The sequence below is a fragment of the Ochlerotatus camptorhynchus genome, unplaced genomic scaffold, assembly GCF_037179485.1.
Source record: "Ochlerotatus camptorhynchus isolate MF236.1 unplaced genomic scaffold, CSIRO-AGI_Acam_v1.1 ptg000007l, whole genome shotgun sequence".
Taxonomy (NCBI): Eukaryota; Metazoa; Arthropoda; class Insecta; order Diptera; family Culicidae; genus Ochlerotatus; species Ochlerotatus camptorhynchus.
Genome location: NW_027040499.1, coordinates 2,820,010 through 2,842,416, shown reverse-complemented (window position 1 = coordinate 2,842,416; position 22,407 = coordinate 2,820,010). Strand labels below are relative to the sequence as shown.

General features: G+C 40.4%; 1 protein-coding gene across 1 annotated transcript in view; it reads left to right on the top strand.

Moving 5' to 3' along the window:
• Positions 1 to 20,280, top strand: part of RasGAP1 (Ras GTPase activating protein 1) — a 115,658-nt gene extending 95,378 nt beyond the window's left edge. Inside the window, exons 5-6 of the mRNA XM_065217333.1 lie at positions 10,560 to 10,711; positions 18,900 to 20,280. Coding sequence (XP_065073405.1) covers positions 10,560 to 10,711; positions 18,900 to 19,398 — 651 coding nt within the window. The 3' untranslated portion in view covers positions 19,399 to 20,280. The remainder of the gene's footprint in view (positions 1 to 10,559; positions 10,712 to 18,899) is intronic.
• Positions 20,281 to 22,407: the final 2,127 nt, after the last annotated feature.

Here is a 22,407-nt window from a genome sequence, read left to right as displayed (position 1 = left end):
ACGTATGATCTGTTGATCTGATCTTAGACAAGTGTCTCTGAACCTTTCCCGGATGAAAACTCTCCGTTCTTATAATGTCTGAATTCCTGCCAGGAGGTGGAACTCAGAGTCCGCGAGGATCATTCTAAGGATCTTGTTCTGAATCCTTTGATGTTTAAGGTGATGGCTTTTGGAACAACTCTCCCAGATTTGCATACCATATTCAATAACAGATAGAATTAGTTGTCTATAGACAGCAAGCTTATTTTTCAGGGATAAGGTTGACTTTCTATTGATAAGCGGATACAGTGATTTTATCAAGATTTTGCACTTAGTGTTAGTTTTGTCAATGTGCTCCCTGAAAAGAAGTTTGCTGTTTAGTGTTAGTCTGAGGTACACAACTTTTTTGGACCATTCCCTGTGACTGTGCCGTTCAAGTTGACCTTATTAATCTCAGGCGGAACAAGTCTGGGAGATTTGAAATGAGGAAAGATGATGACTTGGGTCTTCACTTCGTTTATATGGATCTTCAAGCTGTTGAAATAATCAGACAGGACATCCAGTCCTCTCTGAAGTTTGGCGATCAGAACTCCGATGACCCTACCCTTATAGATGATTGATGTGTTATCTGCGAACAGGGACAACGATCCACCATGCGGGAGAGCCACGAAATCGGAGGTGAACAGGTTGAACAAGATAGGTCCAAGGATGCTTCCTTGTGGAACACCCGCACCGATGTAGAAGGCATCCGATGTGATGCCATTCAGAGAGAATCGGAATGTCCTGTCTGAGAGAGATAGTTTTTTTTTTTTGATCTGAAGATTGGAAGACAGTATCGCTGCAAGTTGTAGACCAGGCCATCATGCCAAACATTGTCGAACACTTTTTCAACGTCCAACAATGCCATGGCAGATGTTTTAGATACAGACTTGCTCCGTCTGAGAATGTTTGTCACTCGAGTCAGCTGGTGCACAGTCCAGCGACCTTTACGGAAGCCAAACTGTTCCTCGAGCAACAAGTTATTTTCATCGGCAGATGCCAGGAGCCGGTGTTAGACTGCCCTTTCTAACAGTTTTGATAACCCCGAGAAAAGGCTGATGGGTCGGAATCTTTCCCAGGCTTTCGGATGTGGATGACTTTAGCTGATTTCCAGCACGAGGGGAAGTAGCCAAGTCTAAGGCACAGATTAAAAATCAGTGCCAGTTGGTTGAAGAATCTGGAACTCAAGTGTTTGAGTTCTAGAATCAGAATTTGGTCGAAAACTGGGGCCAACAGTTCGTCAGCCGTAATCTCGGATTCCACATGAAAATTGTTGGGAATTTGGTGATAGCCCACGTGTATTGAATTGAATGGGTGCGATATCCTACGCAGGAGTGGAAGCTGCCTTCCTGCACATTCGATTGCCGTCAATGAATGGCAATCGATGTCCGTCAGTGATAGGCACTAGATTGCGGAACAGAGACCGACGTTAAATAAATGGAATTTGGTGGAGGTTGGCTGCAACACCACTTTTTATATTTTGATTGTTGCGACGAAGAAGACAAACTCTTGAAAGCGAATACAGTTTTTATTGCTTCAAGATTTATAGTTTTTTTCTTCTATCTAGAGCAACAAATCACTTCTTGTCTCTTGGACGTTTAACTTGTAAATGATTCCTTACTCCTAATATTCCAATGCCTACTTCTATTCATTCATCAATCGGTATCTATGCAGCGCCTACCTGTTCTACAACAACATTCCCCGACCTGTATTGCTCGGAACCTGCTTCAGCTATACGATCTACATCTAGAACAGCCAGCTTTACAACAAGGCGGTGCAAGATTCCAGTAGCCGTTTTCACTTCTGCACTACGAACTCGTTGATCTCGTCCCGGAAACACCTTTACCACCTTTCCTCTCGTCCAACTGTTTCGTGTTCGCTCGTCCACAATGATTACCAGATCACCAACCTTGATTGAGCCTGTGTCTTCAAACCATTTAGTTCGTTTCGTAATTGTGGGAAGATACTCCTTAATCCACCGAGTTCAAAATTGATCCAGCAAGTGTTGACAAATATTCCAGCTTGACCGAAGTGTTGCTATTTCACCCACTGGTAATCTAGCTGGTTGATTTACCCCGCTGGTGCTTAGCATGAGGAAGCAGTTCGGCGTGAGTGCTTCCTGTTCAGCTGACCCCAAAGGAATATAAGTAAGCGGCCTCGAATTCACCATTGCCTCAGCCTCATTTAAAAATGTGACAAACGTTTCATCATTGGGCTTTCGTGTTGTTGAAAGTGACGCCAACGCACTCTTTACCGATCGAACCATGCGTTCCCATGACCCCCCATGTGCGCTGCAGGCGGAGGATTTAATCGCCATTGTGTTGTAGTATTTGTGAACGTTGGTGCCAGGTTTTGATTTAACTGGCGGATTTCTCTGTCCAGTTCCCGGTTAGCGCCGGTGAAGTTTGTTCCCTGATCACTGTAGATTTCCAGCGGAGCATCTCTCCGTGCGATGAATCGCCTTATCGCCATTTTGCAGCATTCTGTTGACAAGCTTGTGACAACCTCCAGATGAACTGCTCTAACCGTCAGACAAACAAACAGCGCCACCCACCTCTTGACTTCACTGCGACCTTGTTTAACAAGTAGAGGTCCAAAATAGTCGATGCCAACGTAACTGAATGCTCGATTAAACGGTGTCACTCTTGCTTCAGGAAGTGGGGCCATCATGGGAATATGTGGTGTTGCTTGATAAACCTTACACCACATGCAGTTTTTCTTGATTTTCCGGAACAGAGCTCTCAATTTGGCTACGTGATATTTTTGCCGCATTTCGTTGACCGCAGTCTCGTTGCTACCATGCTTGTATTGACGATGATACCTTTCCACCAACAGTTGTGTTCCATGATGTTCCTTAGGCAGAATGATAGGATACCTCATACTATCTGGAACGTGCACAGCATTTGGAATCCTACTATCCATGCGAATTACACTTCGATCATCAATCATCGGGGATAACTTGTAGAGTTGACTTCTTTTCGATATACGTTGATACTCTTCACGGGGCACCTTCAGGTTTTGCTCCATAATTGATATTTCTTCTCCATACGACTCTCTTTGTATTAATCGGCAGACAGTTTCTTCCGCTTTTTGAAGTTCATTTTGGTTTAACCATTGTGGTTTTCCAACCGATTGATTGCGAACCTTACGACGAAGATTGTCTATATATCTGTGGACATAAGCAACTGTGCGCACAAGTCGCTCCCATTTTGAAAATCTCTTGAAGTTGAATAATTGTGGAGTTAAGTTGTGCACATTCACGTGAGCGGTACGGAGTTCTTCTTCATCTTCTTGAGGTTGTGTTAAGATTTCCGATTGCTATGGCCATGTAGCCTCGTCTTCATACAGGAATCCTGGGGCATTAAACCAACGACTATCCTCGCTAAGGGTGGGGCCTTTTCCCCACTTGGTAGCTTCATCTGCAACGTTTAGGTGTGAGGGAACCCACCGCCATTCATCCATTCGTGACGCATCTAGGATTTCATCAACTCGAAAAGCTACAAACTGCCGGTATTTTCGTTGATCCGATCGCAACCAGGATATTACAGTTCTCGAATCCGACCAAAATGTTCGTTTCGTAATTCGCAAAGTGTGGTTTTCTTCAACAGATTTTGCCAATCTTGCTCCGAGTACAGTCGCCTGTAGCTCAAGACGAGGAATTGACATGAGTTTCAAAGGAGCTACTTTCGTTTTTGACAAGACCAGCGAACATCGAATTTGCATGCAATTCCAGGTTTCCATAACTTTCAGGATCGTAGCCAGGGAAATAACACCTAGGCACTCGTACTTCATCCAGGTTCCTTAAGAGCTTTATCCATAGATTCCATAGCGGCAACAGGTCTTCCGACAGAACATTATCCCAATCGATGCCAGCTCTCCACACTTCTTGCAGCAATATTTTTCCATGGATAACGAACACTGATATGAGCCCCAATGGATCGAACACGCTCATTACTAATCGCAACATCTGTCTCTTCGTTGGAATTATCTCACCTGTTACGATTGATTGATTATCTTGATTGAAAATTCCAGAAAAAGTGAAGACGTCTGATTCCGGCACCCAGATCATTCCTAGCACTCTCTCAAAACTTAAAGTAGGTTGTGTATTGAAATTCTTGACAGATTCTAGGCTCGAATCCCCGACCTGTTCCAGCACTTCTTTAGAGCTCGACAACCAGTTTCGCATCTCAAAACCTCCTTTGGCGTAGATAAGTTTTACCTCCAATGCTAGTTTCACCGCTTCCTCAACTGTATCAAGACTATCCAGGTAATCGTCTACATAATGATTCTCAACGATAGCTGTAGCAGCAGTGGGATACTGTTCTGCGAAGTCTTGAGCGTTGAGATTTTTGACGTATTGTGTTACGCATGGAGAACAAGTTGAACCAAATGTAGTGACATCCATTACATAAACCTCCGGTATTTGGGAAGGATCATCACGCCACAGAAACAGCTGCATGTACTTATCTCCCACTCTTATTAGGATCTGATGAAACATCTCCTTTATATCCCCACTGATAGCAATTTCTCGTTGTCTGTATCTGCAGAGAACCGATAGGAGCGAAGTAAGGAGATCTGGTCCAGATAACATGGTTGAATTGAAGCTGTATCCTCCAACCTTCGCGGCGGCGTCCCATATCAGTCGCACTTTATTTGGTTTTTTTTGGATTGAGGACAACTCCTAATGGCAAGTACCAAATACGATTTGGATCAAGCGACTTCATTTCTTCAACAGTTAGCTTGTGGGCATATCCTTTTGTTTCGTATTCCGCAATCAGCTTTCTCACTTTCTCATACATATCTGGTTGTTTTTTCAGACGCCGTTTGAGGCACTGCAATCGACGTTCTGCCATTGGTCTGCTATTCGGTAGTTCGATATTGTCGTATTTCCATAATAGTCCTGCCTGGAACTGCCCGGATGGTAGTCGTACAGTAGTTTTCTTCAAAATTTCTTTAGCTCGCTTCTCTTCAGTGCCTTCTACTGGTGACAAGGTGGACACTCCCAAATTTTCAACAGAAAAGAATTGTTTCACCATCTCATGAAGTTCACTGTCCGATGACCGCGTGCAAATGTGCAGATGATGATTATAGTCCGTTGTTGATCCTGCAGGTACTTGTCCATATACTGCCCATCCCAATCTTGTTTTGGTAGCAACCGGTTCTCCTTTTTTACCTTCTCTAACCTTTAGCGCAAGCTTCAAGCGCGTATTGTCCAAGCCGATTAATATTGTTGGTACAGCGTCCTGGTAGTTATGTGCTGGTATTCCACGCAGATATGGATATTGTTTGCTGAGTTCATCGAATTTCAACGACTGAATAGGTAGCTGAAGAGATGATACAGTATGGACGTCGTTCAGAATATGTCGCTTCCGAGTTCCAAAACCCGAAATCTCCAATTCAACCATCTTCAAATTTTCATCCGTTCGTTCAACGTCTCCGGTCCACTGTATGCATAGAGGATGCGTCTCTCCTTGCAATTCCAACGTTTCTGCGATTTTTTCTTCCATCAGTGTCGTCGATGATCCTTCATCAAGAAATGCGAAAGTGTCAAGACTTCGGCTCTTCCAATGCAGTGTCACTGGTAAGATTCTGAACATGATAGAATGATGAAGTTGGCGATGCATTGACACAGTTCCTGAAGTTGATGGTGCTTCTGAGGGATTGGTGATAGATTCCGGATTTCCTGGATGTAGTAGTATATGATGGCGTTCGTTGCACTTTGCTATTCCACAGTTTGGCGCTTTGCAGGGAAATCTTCCGTGAGCCATAAGACAACGTCGACAGAGATGATTTTCTTGTACTTTTCTCCAGCGTTCGCTCAAATCCAAATCCAAAAAAAAACATGGCAGTCTTTTGATTTATGACCAGCTTTTTGGCAAATAAAGCACGGCTTTGGTTGATGATTTTCCTTACGTAGTGTGTTCCTAAATTGATGACCTTCATTCTTTGAATCTGTTCCATCGGAAGAGTGAGCATTCACGAACAATTTCTCCTTTTCTTTGGGTTTACTGAACACACCGTCCGCTGAATTTGGTACAGTCACATCACTAACGGCCGCCACGATGTTTCCCATATAGTCTCCAAACACGTTGAGATGAATCTAGAAAGTCCCCGTGTTTTGCTTGTTGCGACGTGTTACCCTCTTCGGCTTCTGTTCCTTTGGTGCTGTCTTCTCCAGAAGATATATTCTTCATCAAAGACTTCAGGTGGGCTGTATTCCTATGTATTACACGACCTGAGTCAGTTGATCGTAGTTTTGCATCTGACCCAGACAGCTTGATTATCTGAAATTCTTCAGGAGCAAATGTTGTTGATAGCTTATTTGTTTTATTTGTACGTTTAGCGACAACTATGTCTCCCTCTTTCAAAACCGTAAATCTTGCGCGGCGACGAGCGTTGGTGTATTCTGCATCATTGATCTTTTTCGTCCTATCTCTATCGTGAATCTCCTCCTCATCCATTCGAACTCTCCTGTTTTCCATGCTTGGAAGTTTGTCTCGTAGAACACGTCCAAACATCAGCACAGATGGAGCTACTCCAGTTATCGCATGTGGTGTAGAGTTGTTCATCAGCAGAAACGAACGTAAATCCCAGACCCAGTTTAGACTACCTGATTCCTGGCTAATTTTTAAGCATTTGAGAATCGTCTTATTCGCGCGCTCAACTTCACCGTTGGCCTGGATGCCGTACTCTCTGCAATATGTTGCTAACTCGTCACTAATGAATTGTGGGCCATTATCGGCCTTTATTGATTCTGGAATGCCAAATCTACAGAAAGATTCATGTAGTGCCTGGATAGTACGCTTGGCTGTGATTTGTTTCATTACAACAGCTTCGGTGAATCTACTGAAGTAGTCGACTATAACAAGTAGATTGTGACCAGACGGCAAAGGACCCATGAAATCCACAGCTATGTTTATCCATGGCTTCACTGGCATTTTTGTCCTTTGAATCGGTTCGGGAACTCCTAGCGATGAGACAAGCGTACACTATTTACATCGTTTAACACAGGCTTCCACGGCTTTATCCATTAATGGCCACCATACTTTTTGCCGAAGACGACGTTTCATCGCTGCAATACCTGGGTGTGCTTCATGGGCCAGATCTATTACGCGGTCTCGTAATATCGTTGGAACAACTAACCGGTTTCCTCTGAGTAGTATGCCATCGACGTCACATAATTCGGTCTCGTACGGTTTATATTCTTTTGGTAATACCTCTCTTGATTCTGTCTCGAGAGCTTTCAAAACTGCTTGGATAGTGTCATCTGCCTTAGTTTCTTTTGTGATTTAAACAATACTTAAGGCAATTGGTATTGCTTGTTCGGCTACATTACGAATGTATTCTTCAGTTCCTGCATCAAACTGTTCCGGTGTATACACTGCCAATCGGGATAAAGCATCTGCAATGTTGGCTGATCCTCGTATGTGTTCGATATCGTAGCTGTAGGCCTGCAATCGTAGAACCCATCGTTCTATACGAGCGCAAGGTCGAGACCTGGGACTAAACAAGAACTTCAATGCCTTACAATCTGTCAACAATGTAAACTTTATCCCTTGGAGGTAAAGTTTGAACTTATCCACACTCCATACGAGTGACAACGCCTCCCTTTCTGTCTGAAAATATTTCTTCTCGATATCCATCAAAGCCTTACTTGCATAGGCTATTACTCTGATTTGACCATAGGAGTCTTCTTGGAGTAAAACTGCTCCAAGGCCCGTTGGGCTAGCATCCGCAATGAGTTTAGTACGATTGCGGGGGTTGAAGAATCCTAGGTAATCAATGTTACAGATAACGGCTTTGATTGCTTGAAAATCTTCGCGTTCCTGATCTGTCCATTCAAATTGAACACCAGAACGGAGCAGCTATCTCAAAGAATCAGTTTTAGTAGCCAGATCCGGAATAAATCGGCCAACGTAGCACACCAGTCCGAGAAAACTTCTCAACTCGGTCACGTTTTGTGGCTCTCGAAATCTTTGGATTGCATCTATTCTGCTTTCCGTTGGACGAACACCATCAACAGATAGTTTGTGAACGAGAAATTCAAGTGACCTGACATTATACACACATTTCTTGTCATTCAACAACACTCCATATTCCGACAACCAACAATGCATCCTATTACACTAGGAACCCCGCAATCTGATGCTATCATAATTTTCAGCAATTTCAAATTTATTTTAGAAGAATTCTGAAAAGAACACTCAATCAAATAACAGTCTATAAAGTTTTGATCGAAGACTTCGAACGTGTCGCAGAATTGTGCTGCTGTATTAGAAATGACCCATTTTACTTCGACTCAATCGCATTCAATTTCAGGCTTAATTCAAATGTAAACCTGGAACATAAAAAAAAATATCCGGGAGAAAAACGAGAAATTGCTAATTGAGATTTGCTGGTCACCATGAAGAGATCTGGATGAATTTATGCCCCTAGGGTTGAGTTCGGAAGCAGTCAGAAAATAACTTCTAAGGGTGAGAAAATTGACATGTGAAGGACTTCTTCTCGTATCAGTGAGTAAATTGAGTTAAGAAATGGACCAAGCGATTAAGTAAGCCTTTTTTTCTAGATTTATATCGATAACTGATGAATAACTAATTCTGGTCCTGATTCCAAAATTTTATAAATATCAGCCTGACATACCTGAGAGTTAAAATATCAAAACATTGCATGCATAATACTATCTAAATCACACACAAATATATTTGGAAACCAAAAGAATACCTGTATGCAGCGAATCCAAACACATAAAGCAACCAACGATACAGACAAATCGGTTGCCACGACTACCATGACAAACACGCTCTGTAACATAGCTCGATCCGAGTGGTAGAAGGATAATGATATATTGCTTGCCTGCTTTGTTGCAATATACACGGATGAGAACAAAGCTTGATATGAATCGAGAAAAGACATAACAAAAAAAATCCCATTAACACACGTGTATCACCTTCGGGTTTACTTCGTGAAGCAGCTTGCCAGCAATTTGCTCGTTTCCTTCTACCGCCCCGAGTGAGTTGTGCCGCACGGGCTGCTTGTCATGAAAAATAACGAAGAAGATTATATCATTATTGCTTTCCACTTCTGACATGGCGTTATTATTCGGTTCGTAATCGCTTGTCATTTTGTCATTTGGAGATATTTTTGATTCCTTGCCTGTATGGTATCGTTTTGGTATTGCATTTGCTTAATTTGGTATTGGAATGATATTGTGGGAACATTTGTCAGACTCATCCATACCAATGTAAGGTATCGAGATATTCCTTTAGTCGAGTATTTAAAGACTAATGAAGCTAAGATACACTTCTTACATTCCCGCTTGAATCGTCCACATAAAATCTGTTTTCCAACATTGTTGTAACTCCAAATGAGAAAACGAAAACCACACAAACGTACCCCCATTCACCCCTTCTCAACCTCTACAGTATAGTATTGGCACAAGCACCCTTCCACCCTTTGTCGTGCTCACTCTCATCAGCCCCATCGATTGACAAATCGCGTGGGAAAACAGCTTTTTCAGCTCACTCGCTCATTCGCTTCCATACCTACCTACCTACCTACCTAACTCCTGAAGATATTTGCCCAAGCGAAACGTAATACTACTCAAAGATACGGCGCCCCAGAGGAGGGATGGGGGATGGAGCTACCCCCAAGTCAAGCTTCGCTGCTCCAAGCTTATATTTTTCATTCATAAAAATTGAGCAGGGCGCAATCGCAGCAGCACTGCTGCGAGAACAAAGCTGTTCATTCGCTTCGATTCGCCTATTCATTCATCCATTCATTCATTCATTCACTCCCATTCGGTTCAGGGGCAGCACATGCTCTCTGAGATGGCTATGTGGGCTTGCTCCGTTTTTTTTTCCATTCAGATTTTTGCCCTGCTGAAGACGACTATCTTTTGTCTTAATGAACGGTTAATGCTGCTGAGCCACCCAAGGAGCTTTGGTTGTTGGCGGTGCGAGGGTGGTGCAAATATGCAAATTTATTAATTTCATGCCTCCTTAGAAAGGTAATGACATTTTTAGTAGCCGCCAGCAACAGCCTTGCCTAGTGTACAAAAGGAATGGATAATTAAGGTCACTATGCTATTTGCGAGGCGGACTGCCGTAGCATAAAACTTGTATGCTGGGAGACTTGGGCTTGGACAATAAAACAATTGCGTGCGTACATAAACTTATTTCCTTTGGCAATCAAAATAACAATCACACACACACAATATAATTAACGGGGTTTCGCTTGCTGTTGTTGATGTTGTTTATGTGCTGCACAGGAAATACCGGCCTGAGAGTAGCCGATTGTTTTGTGGAATTCAGTCGCTGGAACGCATTTCCACTGGTTCGGTGAGGGAAATATGGGTCAATCGGTATGTTGTAAAGCACCCGTGTTTTCATTGTTTGAATGAATTTATGTTTCGATCAGAATAATAACTACGTACTAGGAGAAGATTAAAGTGAAGCCCTGTTTTGCCATCGACATCCGTTTATGATTAGAGGCTTTCCGAAAAGAAAAGACTGATTTTAATTGTAAAATTCCCGTTTTAGATTGTTCGAAAGGAACGTCCACTCTACGTCCAGACGGCCAACTGCGTCGAGGAGAAGGAATGGGTCGACCTGCTGAGTAAGATCTGCCAGAGCAACAAAGCACGGTTGGAGCACTTTCATCCCTGCGCCTACATCAACGGCATGTGGACCTGGTAAGTTCTGTAGTAGACAACTCTCGAACTCCTTGATAGTTTTGATAAGAGGGAAAGCAGCGCTATATGCATCTAGCTAAAGTGTTTTCTTTCGTAAGTTCAACAAAGTCTGCAAATGAATAAGATTAAAGATATTTACCAGTCGGTCTAATATATTCATAGGAAGGGAAATTGTTGACAACAATATTTATTGATGGTGTCCGGTGCACTCTGGATGAATAGTAGCTTGTTGATTATTCCAGTAACTACTTTGGGCAGTATCTTGAAGAACAAATGAATAATTTTCGGAAAAATCACAAATTATGACAACTTATCCATTTTTAAGAGTATTTTTTGTATTTCTCAAGAAACTAGACTGCTGAGTTTTGATATAATCATGTTTATAACCAGTTTATCCAACTTTTCGCAAAAATAAGGAACAAATCCATCTACTGGTTTTACAAGTTTCTCTAAACTACATCGATCAGTTGAAACCCATTGTTCAAAACATATTTCAGACATACCCTGTTCTTCGAATTTTTCTGAAAAACTTCTTTCAAAATCTGAGAGACCTGGACAACGTTCGTATTCGCGGAGATAACAATGTTTAGTTCTGGATGATGAGCTGCATAATATTTCTTCAAAATAATGGTTGAAATCTTTTTTGAATGAATATTTTCTAAGACAATGAAGCATTAAATTAATATTTTCATGGATGGTACAAACACAAATATTGTGAGAACCTTAACTACCAAGTAATTTGCAATGCTTTGGTTTTAGTGCTGCAAATGAACTAAATCCAATGCTATTTTTACTAACTTCTTGAAATTTAATAAAAGCTTCTCGCAATGTACAAACTAAAAGTCGCTTTTGAATATGACTCTTCTTACCTTTCTTCTTCACTGAAACGTAATCGTTTAGTCCTGGCGTGGCTCTGCTTATCTGGTCGCTTTCGAAGAACTGCAATACCTCGTTTTTTATTTCGGGATCCAAACTGTGTCCTAACCTTTTGTTGGGGGTGGCCAATACTCCTTTCCCGTTTGCCAAGCATCGAGCTTGCAATACAATGTATTTATTTGTTTCAAACTCGTCCATTACCGTTTGCGTTGACCAAGATTTCGGCAAAATCGTCAGAATCCTTATTTGATCGTCTCTCGATGAACCTGGATCAGCAAATCTCTCCTTCAGTTGTCCGATCATCTCATTGTGTTCCGCAGCTTTCAATTTTAGTTGCTCCAGGTCATCTTCTTCCGCTTGAAAACCGAAGATGCGTTTCTTAATGCCATTGGTAATGTCCATATACTTTCTCCGGGGATAGTTAACATTCTGGAATTTTTTTGTCGATATTGGCGATACGTTGATACCAGCTATGCCCTTGTTGAATAGCTCAATATTATGCGTCCTGGAAAATTGTTGCTCTCCACTATCCTGAGATGATGCTGTTGTTATTGACGTAGTTGATGGTATTTCTTCGAGGCCATGTCGAGATGTAGAATGCTGCGGCTCCGCGATGTCCATGACTGACGGTTGCACTTCTAGTTCCAGATTTTCAGCACATGGTTCGATTCTATTTAAATTCAAGCGACACGTATCACAGATTGATAGAAATGTATCCAAATTAAATTTCCACTCTAGGAACTTATGTTTTTCAATCAAATTTTCGGATAATTTACGAAGCTTTGACGAACACCGTTTATTAGGAAACAGCTTGCAACACTCGACCTTCTTGAATTCCATATTCAAATTATACTTGTTCACTCAAAAAGATTTTTTTAGTGATGTCTGTTTTCAAAAGGATGGTCATGCTTATATACAAACGTAGGTACCATTTGGATATTCAGGTATAAATATTGTTTTGGTATTGAAGCTACTCTAACAGAGAAGCTCTTTTGGAATGCCATGGAAGACATTATAATGTACCTAAAATAATAAGATGGATAGGTACATCAATATTACCAACTTAAATAGGATGAAACTACGCGTGATAATGAAAATAAGTGCAACTTAACTTGTGTTGGTTTCTATATTTAAAATAATAGTGTTTTCATTTCCCCTGTAAATTCTAAACGGGTTGTCTGATCGTTCAATCGCCAAAAGACAATTTTTTTATTGTAGTGATCCAATGGCAGCACTTGCTTAAACTCTACACTGGACCCCTTTTATTGATAAATTTTGCTTCTATGAGCCTCTATTTTAAATCAACACACAGACGTTCCTAGGCTATGGTGCCCGTTTGGTCACTGTTGGTTTTGTGCTGATCCAAATAGTTTTGATAATATAATTGCGCATTCTTTTTTTAAGGTTGATTTTTGTCCCAGTCTTGTCTTCTGTCGTCACTCATTTTGTCATTTTGTCTTGTGTATTAACCCCCACTTATCTTGTTTATTGTGTCAACTTGTGTCTTTTAAACTCGTTCTGTTACTCTGTCATGACTAATTTCATTGATATATAAAAATAGTAATATCAATTACAGGATAATATGGTTGTTTCTCGATTACTTTTTCAAAGGGAAGCACCAGCTCCTGCAAACAATGCATCCGATCGTCGATCCGGCGCAACCGGCAGCCCGCACACGCTTACCAACACCACTATCAGGTAGAGGAAAATTTCCCTATCTGATGATAGTGCTAGCATGCGTGGGCTAGCCATCAGCTACGCCAAATCGACTACCAAACACACCGCCTTGAAAAAGTTATCGAGATTTCTACTAATTAATGAATTATAGACAATTACCTCTCATGATCCTTGGCTCCACTATGATTTTAACTTACCACTTTTTGATTATTTATCAAATACTTCTCTGAGTATATAACGCCCCGATGCCTTGTTGATTTCTGGTCTCATTTGGATTGGTCCTGAATTTGTTTGATATCCTGTTCGAAGTTATTCTTTTCCTTCTCCTTAGTCAATTGAAATCCCCGTGTCTCACATCATATGATTCGCCATTCATAAAGATAATGGGTTAACAGGGAGTAAAACATACATAAAGGTAGATTAGTATTAGTTGTACTTGATCCAAACACTAGAAAAAAGCATAGATAACCCGCATAAACGCGAACCATAAATTGACCTTACCTAAAATGGTTAAAAATTGTTTATAATCTCTGCTAAACTTTAACTGAAATGGTTATGGAACTTTACATGAACGATTAATGATAAAGTTTCAACCTTATGTATTATGGTTTTTTGGTACTGGACCTTACAAATAATGGGTTGTTAAGAACCATTACCATTCCACATTCTTGTTTTCTCCATACATTTTCAGAAAGAGAACTATATAAGAACGTTTTTACTTATGATTTGAGAACATTAATGGTAATGGTTATGGTAGTCAGTAAGGTCCACTAATGGTTTTGTATTATCGCTCAACTTTACGTGGAATATATCGTGAATTGGTAATCAGTAAATTACAGGCAACCAATTCGCGATATTGTGATAAGATTATGCGACACTGCTACTACTAATATGTTAGATGGTATGACTTGTCAATTTTCGCAACGCAATGTCTTTCAATAAATCTCTTTGATGTCTGAAAATTTGCTCAAAAGGGTTTTGTTGACACATCATACCTTACCTAAAGCACAACAATCCTAATTCTTACTTCAAACCTATCAACATATTTAACACTTCTTCTTCTTCTTCGCATTTCAAGCTTATTGCATATCGCATATTAGCTTATTGCGTGCTCTCAACTTAGTGTTCTAGATGCACTTCCACAGTTATTAATTGAGAGCTTTTTTCGATGCCTGTACCATTTCTGCATTAGTATAATTGTGTGGCAAGTACAATCATACTCTATGCCCAGGGAAGTCGAGAAATTTTCCAACCCGAAAAATTCCTAGACCGGACCGGGAATCGAACCCAGCCACCTCCAGCATGGTCTTGCTTTGTAGCTGCGCCTTTACCGACTGAGCTAAGGGAGGCCCCATAACACATATTTAACACATCTTTCCTAAAACTTTACTTGTTCGTAAGCGTCTGGTTTAAGATATGACTTTCGCTATTAACATTGCCTGTAATTAACAAATACACTAAATAGAAAGATTTATTATACAACTTCAAAGGCTAGTCGCCTCCCTAAGTGGACCCCCCGCGTCCTATCTCTTATGTTAATTAACTTTCTGAATTCTCTAATTGAAGTTTATTTAATAAATAACTGAAATCTCTAATCTACCTACACAATCATAACCCATGCTTTTAAACTTAAATTTAACGTGTTTCAAGTACTTCTGGCTTTGACCTTCAAGTGACTAAAATGCTTCACTTTGAAGTAAGTTTCCAAGCTAATTTTAAACTGTATATTGTATAGGGTAAATGTTCCAATTACGCTCTCACGTTTCCACTATGTCGCACCACAAAAATACATATGGGTATGTCACAATAGAAGCACACCACAGTGGAAATCCCGAGTCATAGTTCAAACACTTATCCCAAATCAAAATGAAGCACATATAAGATTAGTTACAATACCATGTACAAAAATGGTGTTTAACATTGTTCCCTGAGTAATACCTCAATGAAAACAACAATGAAAGCTTGTCACGCAAATAGAAGGAGCATCGATGGGCACTTTCTGAAATATTTCAATAGTATAATTCCCTTGCAAACCCAAATAAATCTATCTGCGTAAAAATAAATAAATTAAGAGTGATTTGCGGCAAAACCCCCCAGTATCACACCCAACGTCAGTGCCTATACGTAAGCGTACTACGACGCGGCTCTCAATCGAAGGAGTAACAAGTGTGATACTATCACTGCTAGACTAGATCTTTGGTTCTCTCATGCAGTGGTTTATCAGAGAGGGGAAGCTTAGTAATCCCCATTGCCTGCCCATGGCGCCATTCTATCGCGGCATGAGCCAGCAACGCCGGCCATAAACCTACCGTCTCCAACACTCCACTAAAAAGCATGAAATTAAGCCCGCCCACCAGCATCAAGGTGCAAAAACTAGCCAAGGGGAGGATTCAATCGTCAAAAGACAAATTGAAGGTAAATATATGTGTATCTTGCTAAACTTATCAATGCTGATGGAGAATCACGATTAACTTATGGAAATGGCTTATTTTCTACAAAAAAATGATTTTGATGAAAGTAAATTTGAAATATCTCGAAAACGGTTATATTTAGTAAGTTTATCGATATGTGCACTATCGTTTGAAATGATTTTTATAATCATATACTAACATCAAACTGAACATTTTGCCGTAAATAATGAAATTTTCAAAAATGCCTCAAAAGTTGCTCTTAGAAAAACTTTTTTATTAAAAGTTTGTCCATCCTAGAGTTGTTTTCAAAACTTCGGCTTTCTATTCAAATTTTTATACAAAAAATATAAAAAAAAATCAAAAATACGGTTTTTTGTTATTTGAATTTTGAGGTTTATTTTTAATATTTTTTGTAAACAAATGAAAAAAAAAATCCGCGTATAATTTTTTTATAAAGCCTTATTAGTTTCCTACAACTCCTTCTTAGTAAATTTTTTTCTACAACCAACTGTTTTCGAACTACATTTTTTAAAAGCATGTGTGCAAAAACACATAGGCCCTTTTCAAAAATTACCCTTGAGTCAAAAGGGTTTCCTCTCCTGCGGAAAATACTTGGTCTATCATACTGAAAATATGGGCAAAGTATCATCCAAATCGAAGATGGTCGAGCACGATTTCAGGTTTTTTCAGCTCATTCTGGATGGAATCCCTCAAATTCAAGAAAATTAGAGGTTTAAAAAAGCCGTGCTGTTTGTTTGTAATTTTATTTTTTGCTTGCTGAAAATTTTTGTCGTTTACGATTGATTCAAAAAATTTTGGGATGCAATTCCACGATAATTACGGATTGTCAGATTTCTTGCCTGATTTGAAAATAGGCACGAAATGAGACGATTTCCAAATTTCAGAGAATTTCCCATTTTTCAGAGACATATTGAAAAGGCGTTCTAAAGAAAGGGTAAGTTGGTCTGAAAGATTCTTCAAGAATACAGGTGCAATTCCGTCAGGTCCTGGTCCTTTAGATGCGTCCAAATTGTTTAGTTTAGGACTTCATGTTGAAATATTTGATTGACAGATATGTAGAGACTTCGGGAATGAATGCAAAGAAGTCGCGGTCGCAGTCGCGGTCTTTATCAGAAAATGAGGTGTATATTTCCTGCAAGAAATGTGTAAAGAGATTGGAGATTTCAGGAGTATTTTCACCTACATTTCCATCAAAATGCATTCGTGACGGAAAATTATTACTTTTCAATTTCGTTTTTACATAATTGAAAAAGTTCTTAGGATATGATTTGACTTCATTTTCGACTTTACGATTATATTCTTCATGTGCAGTGTTAATGGCTGTGTTGAATTGGTTGCATTGGTATAATTTGTGTGCTTTCTGCCTTTTGTTCTTCAAATGTTTTAGTTGTGGATTGAACCACACTGGCAGTTTGTTGTTTTGTGTTCGCCTTCTTCTTTTTATTGGTACGGTTTCTGAAATTATGTTACGAATTATTGAATGAAATCTACCAACTTCATTGTCGACATTTCCTTCAATACTTATTATATTTTGCCAATTTATTGTACATAGTCTACGTTTGGCTTCTTCGTAATTTGCTTTATGATATTCCGGCACTTTCTCGTACTCCCAGTCGCTGAGAGAAGAAGTATTTTGTATGAAGATTGAATATTCAATTGCTGAGTGAAACACTTCATTTTTCCATAAAGGTGATAATGATGCATACACACAGAAGTCTTCAGTACAGTTCGTAAATAAAAGGTCTAAATATGCATTTTGCTGATTTTGCACGTGGTTAATTTGATGTAGACCTAAATATGAGATTTTGTCAAAAAAAAACTTGTAATGTTTCATCTGAATCTACGATTTGAAGTAAAAATTATTCGTTTTCAATGTCTGTGATAAAGTCTGCGTTGCGTTGGTTGAAGTCACCATATATATGCAGTTTTATTTCTGGTTCCATATTTGACATGAAGGTTTCGACAATTTGGAAAAATAACTGAAAAGAATGTTTGTTCGCATGTTCAGGTGGGAAATACACAGAAGTAAAAATGTGTGTTTCACCAGCAATAAGTGCTTTGGCCCATACATGTTCAAATTTTGTGTTCTTATTAGTTTGTAATTCAAAAAAAAAAATTGGACTCAGCAAAACCGAAAAGTCGATGTTTTGTGGTTTTTTGAGTCCAACTTTATGCCATGATGACTTAAAAAAATATTGTTCTACCTGAATTTCCTTTAGAAAATTAGAAGAAAATTGATTTTTGATATCTTTTTCCAAAAATTTTAGAAAAATCGAAACGTAATTATTTTTTTCGGAGCGGTAAACTTCCCCAACTTTTTGCCATGATGACTTAAAAAAACATTTTCACAGGTAAATTAAATCCGGTCACAAGTCCAAATTACGTCTGATAATGTATCTACAAGCATTTTTTAAAAAACCGCATTGCTCTAGGATGAGTATCAAGAATTAGCTATTTTTACGGTTGTTCCGGATATTCCAGATATTCCGGGCCACTCCAAAATAGGTCTGAAAACACAAATACAAGCATTTTTGAAAAAAGCGTGGCGCTCTTGGACGAGTTTTATCAATTGACCACTTTAACCGAATGATTCAGGTCGTCCTGAGAGCTATCTAGTCTACAGAACTAAGTTTTATGTAGCTAAATAAACAAGTTTCCCCAAAAATCCTATTCAAATGAAAAGGAAGTTGGTCTGTTTTTATCCTGTCTGACCCAGGTAACCACCGGTGAAAATCCGGCCTGGTGACCAGAATGTTCCCCATTAATTATACACTTCAGTGCATAAGTGTTCAAAATTTCATAAAATTTGGTTGAAGCAGCAAGCGATTTTTTTTTTGTTTGAAATTTTAAAATCACCAAAATTAGATGCCTAAAAACTGAATGATTTTGTACGGGGATAACTTCTACTGTTATGCAAACTAAGGCTAAAAAAACGTTGAACTTCAGGTTTATATTACACTACCCCTGATGCATAGTGTTTAAAGACAAGGTTTAGCAAAACCTCATCTGCTTCACCACTTTGTGTCATCATCCAGAAACCAAATGCAGATCTGAAATTGAAAATGGCAAGCACTAAACATTAATTTCAGCTCCATACATAAAGAAGCTATGTAGTTCTAATTGAGTCCTTCAGACTGTATATATGTACAAAATACCATTTAAACGCTTGACTTACCTTCCGCTCTCTGGTTCCTCTCTTCCAGTTGCAGCGAAAACGACCAGTACGCATCGGGCTGCACGGCCGTCTCACCGAAACCATTCCAGATGGAGCTGGCAACGGCTCTCGATCCGGCACGGGATCTCCAGCGGCTGCACTCGCTGATCATGGCCAATTTTAACGGCCTGGAGGAGCTGGATTCCACGTTGACGGCCGCCTGCGAGGATCCGGGTGCCGCTCGGAAAACCATCAAGAAGCTGAACGAAATTGCCAACTCGCTCGAGCGGATCCACCGGAAGTACAAGACGATGCTGGTGCGGGAAATGCGCTACGGCAGCCGGCAGGCCCCGATCGGCGACGACAACTATCTGCACACGTCCCGGATGATGGCGGCTGGTGGCGGCAACTTAGCCGCCACGGCAGCAGCCGCCGCCGCCGCTGCCTCTTCCATCCTACCGTCGCAGCACTTTGACAAGTCACCAAATCTGTTCCACCGCAACCACCCACTGCGGAGTTCGGATAATGAACGATTCTCTCAGTGTTAAGTTTTACACTATTCCTTACGTTTCGCTGTATTTAGTAGGAAAAGTTAATTTATTTATGTTTTTTAAAACCCTTTTTGTGTATTTAACAACCTTTTAAAATTTAGAAAATTTAAAAACTTCGAGTTTAGGAATAAAAGAAAACGGAAAACGCGCAGAAAATTCACAATCCTTCACCCCGCATTGTGTTGTAAGCTTTAACATCAACGTTAATTTCTAAAATATTTAATGCGTCACGCACAGGCATTTCCTTTTACGTTACTCAACGTATGTAAAGTTAATTGTACAGAACCTCACCCGGAAACCCGACCAGCACCATATTGCATTATCTTAATTTTGCACCCATATTATATCACTATCATTGCGATTAACACACAGGAATTCAGCGAACTAGCGAAGTATTGTTTAGCAAATGTACCAAACCGCGCAATCTCAAACGACTGGATCCTACGTTTAAATGTTTAACTAAAGTATAAATCCTAAAATAGGCCAAGAGAAAGAGAGAAAGAGGAAAATAAATTTCTTTGAGTGAAAGCAATTGGAGTGTTTCCGATCTGTTGCACATGGGGCTTCCTCCACGAAAGTTCCAAATGCGAAGAGGAGTTATGCTTTGATTTGAGGACGACGTCTTAGGTGTTAAAATTCGTCACCCGTCGGTTCAATATTTGAGCCACGAGGCGAGCTAAAGTTTGAAAAGAAAAGTATGATTTTTTTTTTGGTTATCAACTACTATTACTACTATTGCTTTCTACACTGTGGACACTAACTGAACTTAAAAGAGGAACATTATTTTGATGAGAAGGATTGCTGCTGAGTATCGAATGTCTCTAGTTTTTTTTAGCTGATGAATACATTTATAAATAAAACAAAACCAGATGCAAACAATCGACACCTGATGAGTTTGCTGAAACAGGAAGTGGTTCTATCACCGGCCCAATATTCACTAAATAAACAATAAAGAACAAAACGAAGCCACATCATGGTGGACATGATTATCCAGGTTCTTTCAGGGTTATTCTGCGTGGCGAATGAGGTGAGGTGACTCTAGTCACTAGTGTCACCCGATTCCAGCTGGCGAGTGAGGTGAGAAAAGTCACTTGAACCCGATGAACTCTCACCTTACTCTCACAGTCGTACTGAAGTGATGATTTCAAGTGACAAGAGTCGTCACCTTTCCAGCAGTCGACTGGATATAAACAGACGGGAATACAACAGAGATAGTTGTGGTTTTTGGTAAGTTTGCACTTCAAATCATCTTTTTTTTTTGTTTCTAATAAATAAACTCTTGCCCTGTAACGTGGGTAGATCACCTTTTCGTGGTACGTTACGGGATGTAATATCTACCACCGATTCCTAGTCCTGACTACTTCAAACTAGGGGAACAGGATTTTTCAGTAATCCAAGGAACACATCTTAGTCCTTGTTACTTTTTATGGCTTTGTCTACCGAGGATGAGCTTGAAACAAGGAAAGAATGAGCTAGTTGTCTTCATCTATGTGACTAGGGTTCTGATGCATGGTCATTATCGGTGTCATACCTTAATTTTGTTACTAAGGAATCCAATTTTGACTGACAAAGGGCGCGCCTTTGGAGGGTGTTTCAACACTCCGAAGGGTATAAATAGCGGGACCTTTCAATTAGAGTCGGATCCTTGCGATAAATGCAAGAGTGGCAACTTTAAAAAAAATCGAATACTTCATCATTTCTCAATAGTTATGGAGTAATACGACATGCACTAAACTAATGACACGGGATATACTACAATAGATCAATTTAATGGTCCCAGTAGTGTTAGGTCCCGAAAAGAGGAAAAAAAATTCTGACTTTTATCTAGGTTCTTAGACAGGTAGCAGGATTGGCTGCGAAATTCCGGGAGAATGCAAACTTGGAAGGGCTCCTTTAAAGACCTACTTGGCAATCATTTTGTTGAAATTGATATGGAATCACTTGCAGGGCCGTGGGACTACCTTATTCGCTTGAAATGACTGCAGCAGCAAGTGTATTGATTTACATATGTAGAACGTCTTTTAATTAATCGTCAATTGTAATTGTAATTGTTCAGTGCATAGGCTGTGCCTTCCGCTAAGAAGGCTTATCTAGGGACCAACCCCCTAGTCTATACACCTACTGTCCTTCCCGTTGCACTCGTCAGCTCGTGCGATACTCTAGACACACATGGGTGGTCGTATCCGGGTCCTCCCCTGGGTAGGCTCGTGTCCGTCCAGGTTCTGGTACATTAACTTATCTATATGCATGGTAATTATACTTTTAAAACTCACCTTTTTTTTTATCTCTTTATTAAGGAGACTTTCAGCCGTTGGCTGGCTCGTCTCCGAATACCCCAGAGGGGGGTATTCCTAGGGGAAAAGGGGGTTTTGGTTTTTGAAACTTATGTTTCCTGTCTCAGCTAGCTGTCAAATTTTTATTTCAAAGGCTGTCTAAAGGATCCCGGTAGAGCCCCACCGGCAGAGGCTGCCGGGTGAACCTGGCAGCTGCTACCGGCAGGGGTTGCCGGGCCTGCTATCAAAATAGTATTTTTCGTGTTATAGTAACTAAATTCAGGACCCCGGTAGAACCCCACCGGCAGAAACTGCCAGGTGACCCTGGCAGCCGCTGCCGACAGGGTTGCCGGGCCTGCTATCAATATCGTATTTTAAATATTTTTGTAGATTCCTGCATCCTTCGTAAAGCAGATGAGTTGGATTTCCGCTACCGGGTCGTTTTGGAGGACGTCACGAATGTTGTCGGCCAGACCGTACAACTCCCGTGATCCGTGGAAACACGGGCAGTTGATAAGGATGTGCTCAACCGTCATCGTTGTTCGGCACGCGTCGCATCTCCTCCGGAAGCCTCCACCGCTGCTGCTTCCCATGTTGTGAGTAATCCGGGTGTGACCGGTTCGAAGTCTTGAGAGTATTCGCTGTTCCGCGTAACTTTTGGTGTCCGTCCATGGGGCCGTTTCCCCTTTGACCTTTCTAATGAAAAGCTCTTGGTTGCTGTTCCATTCGTTGC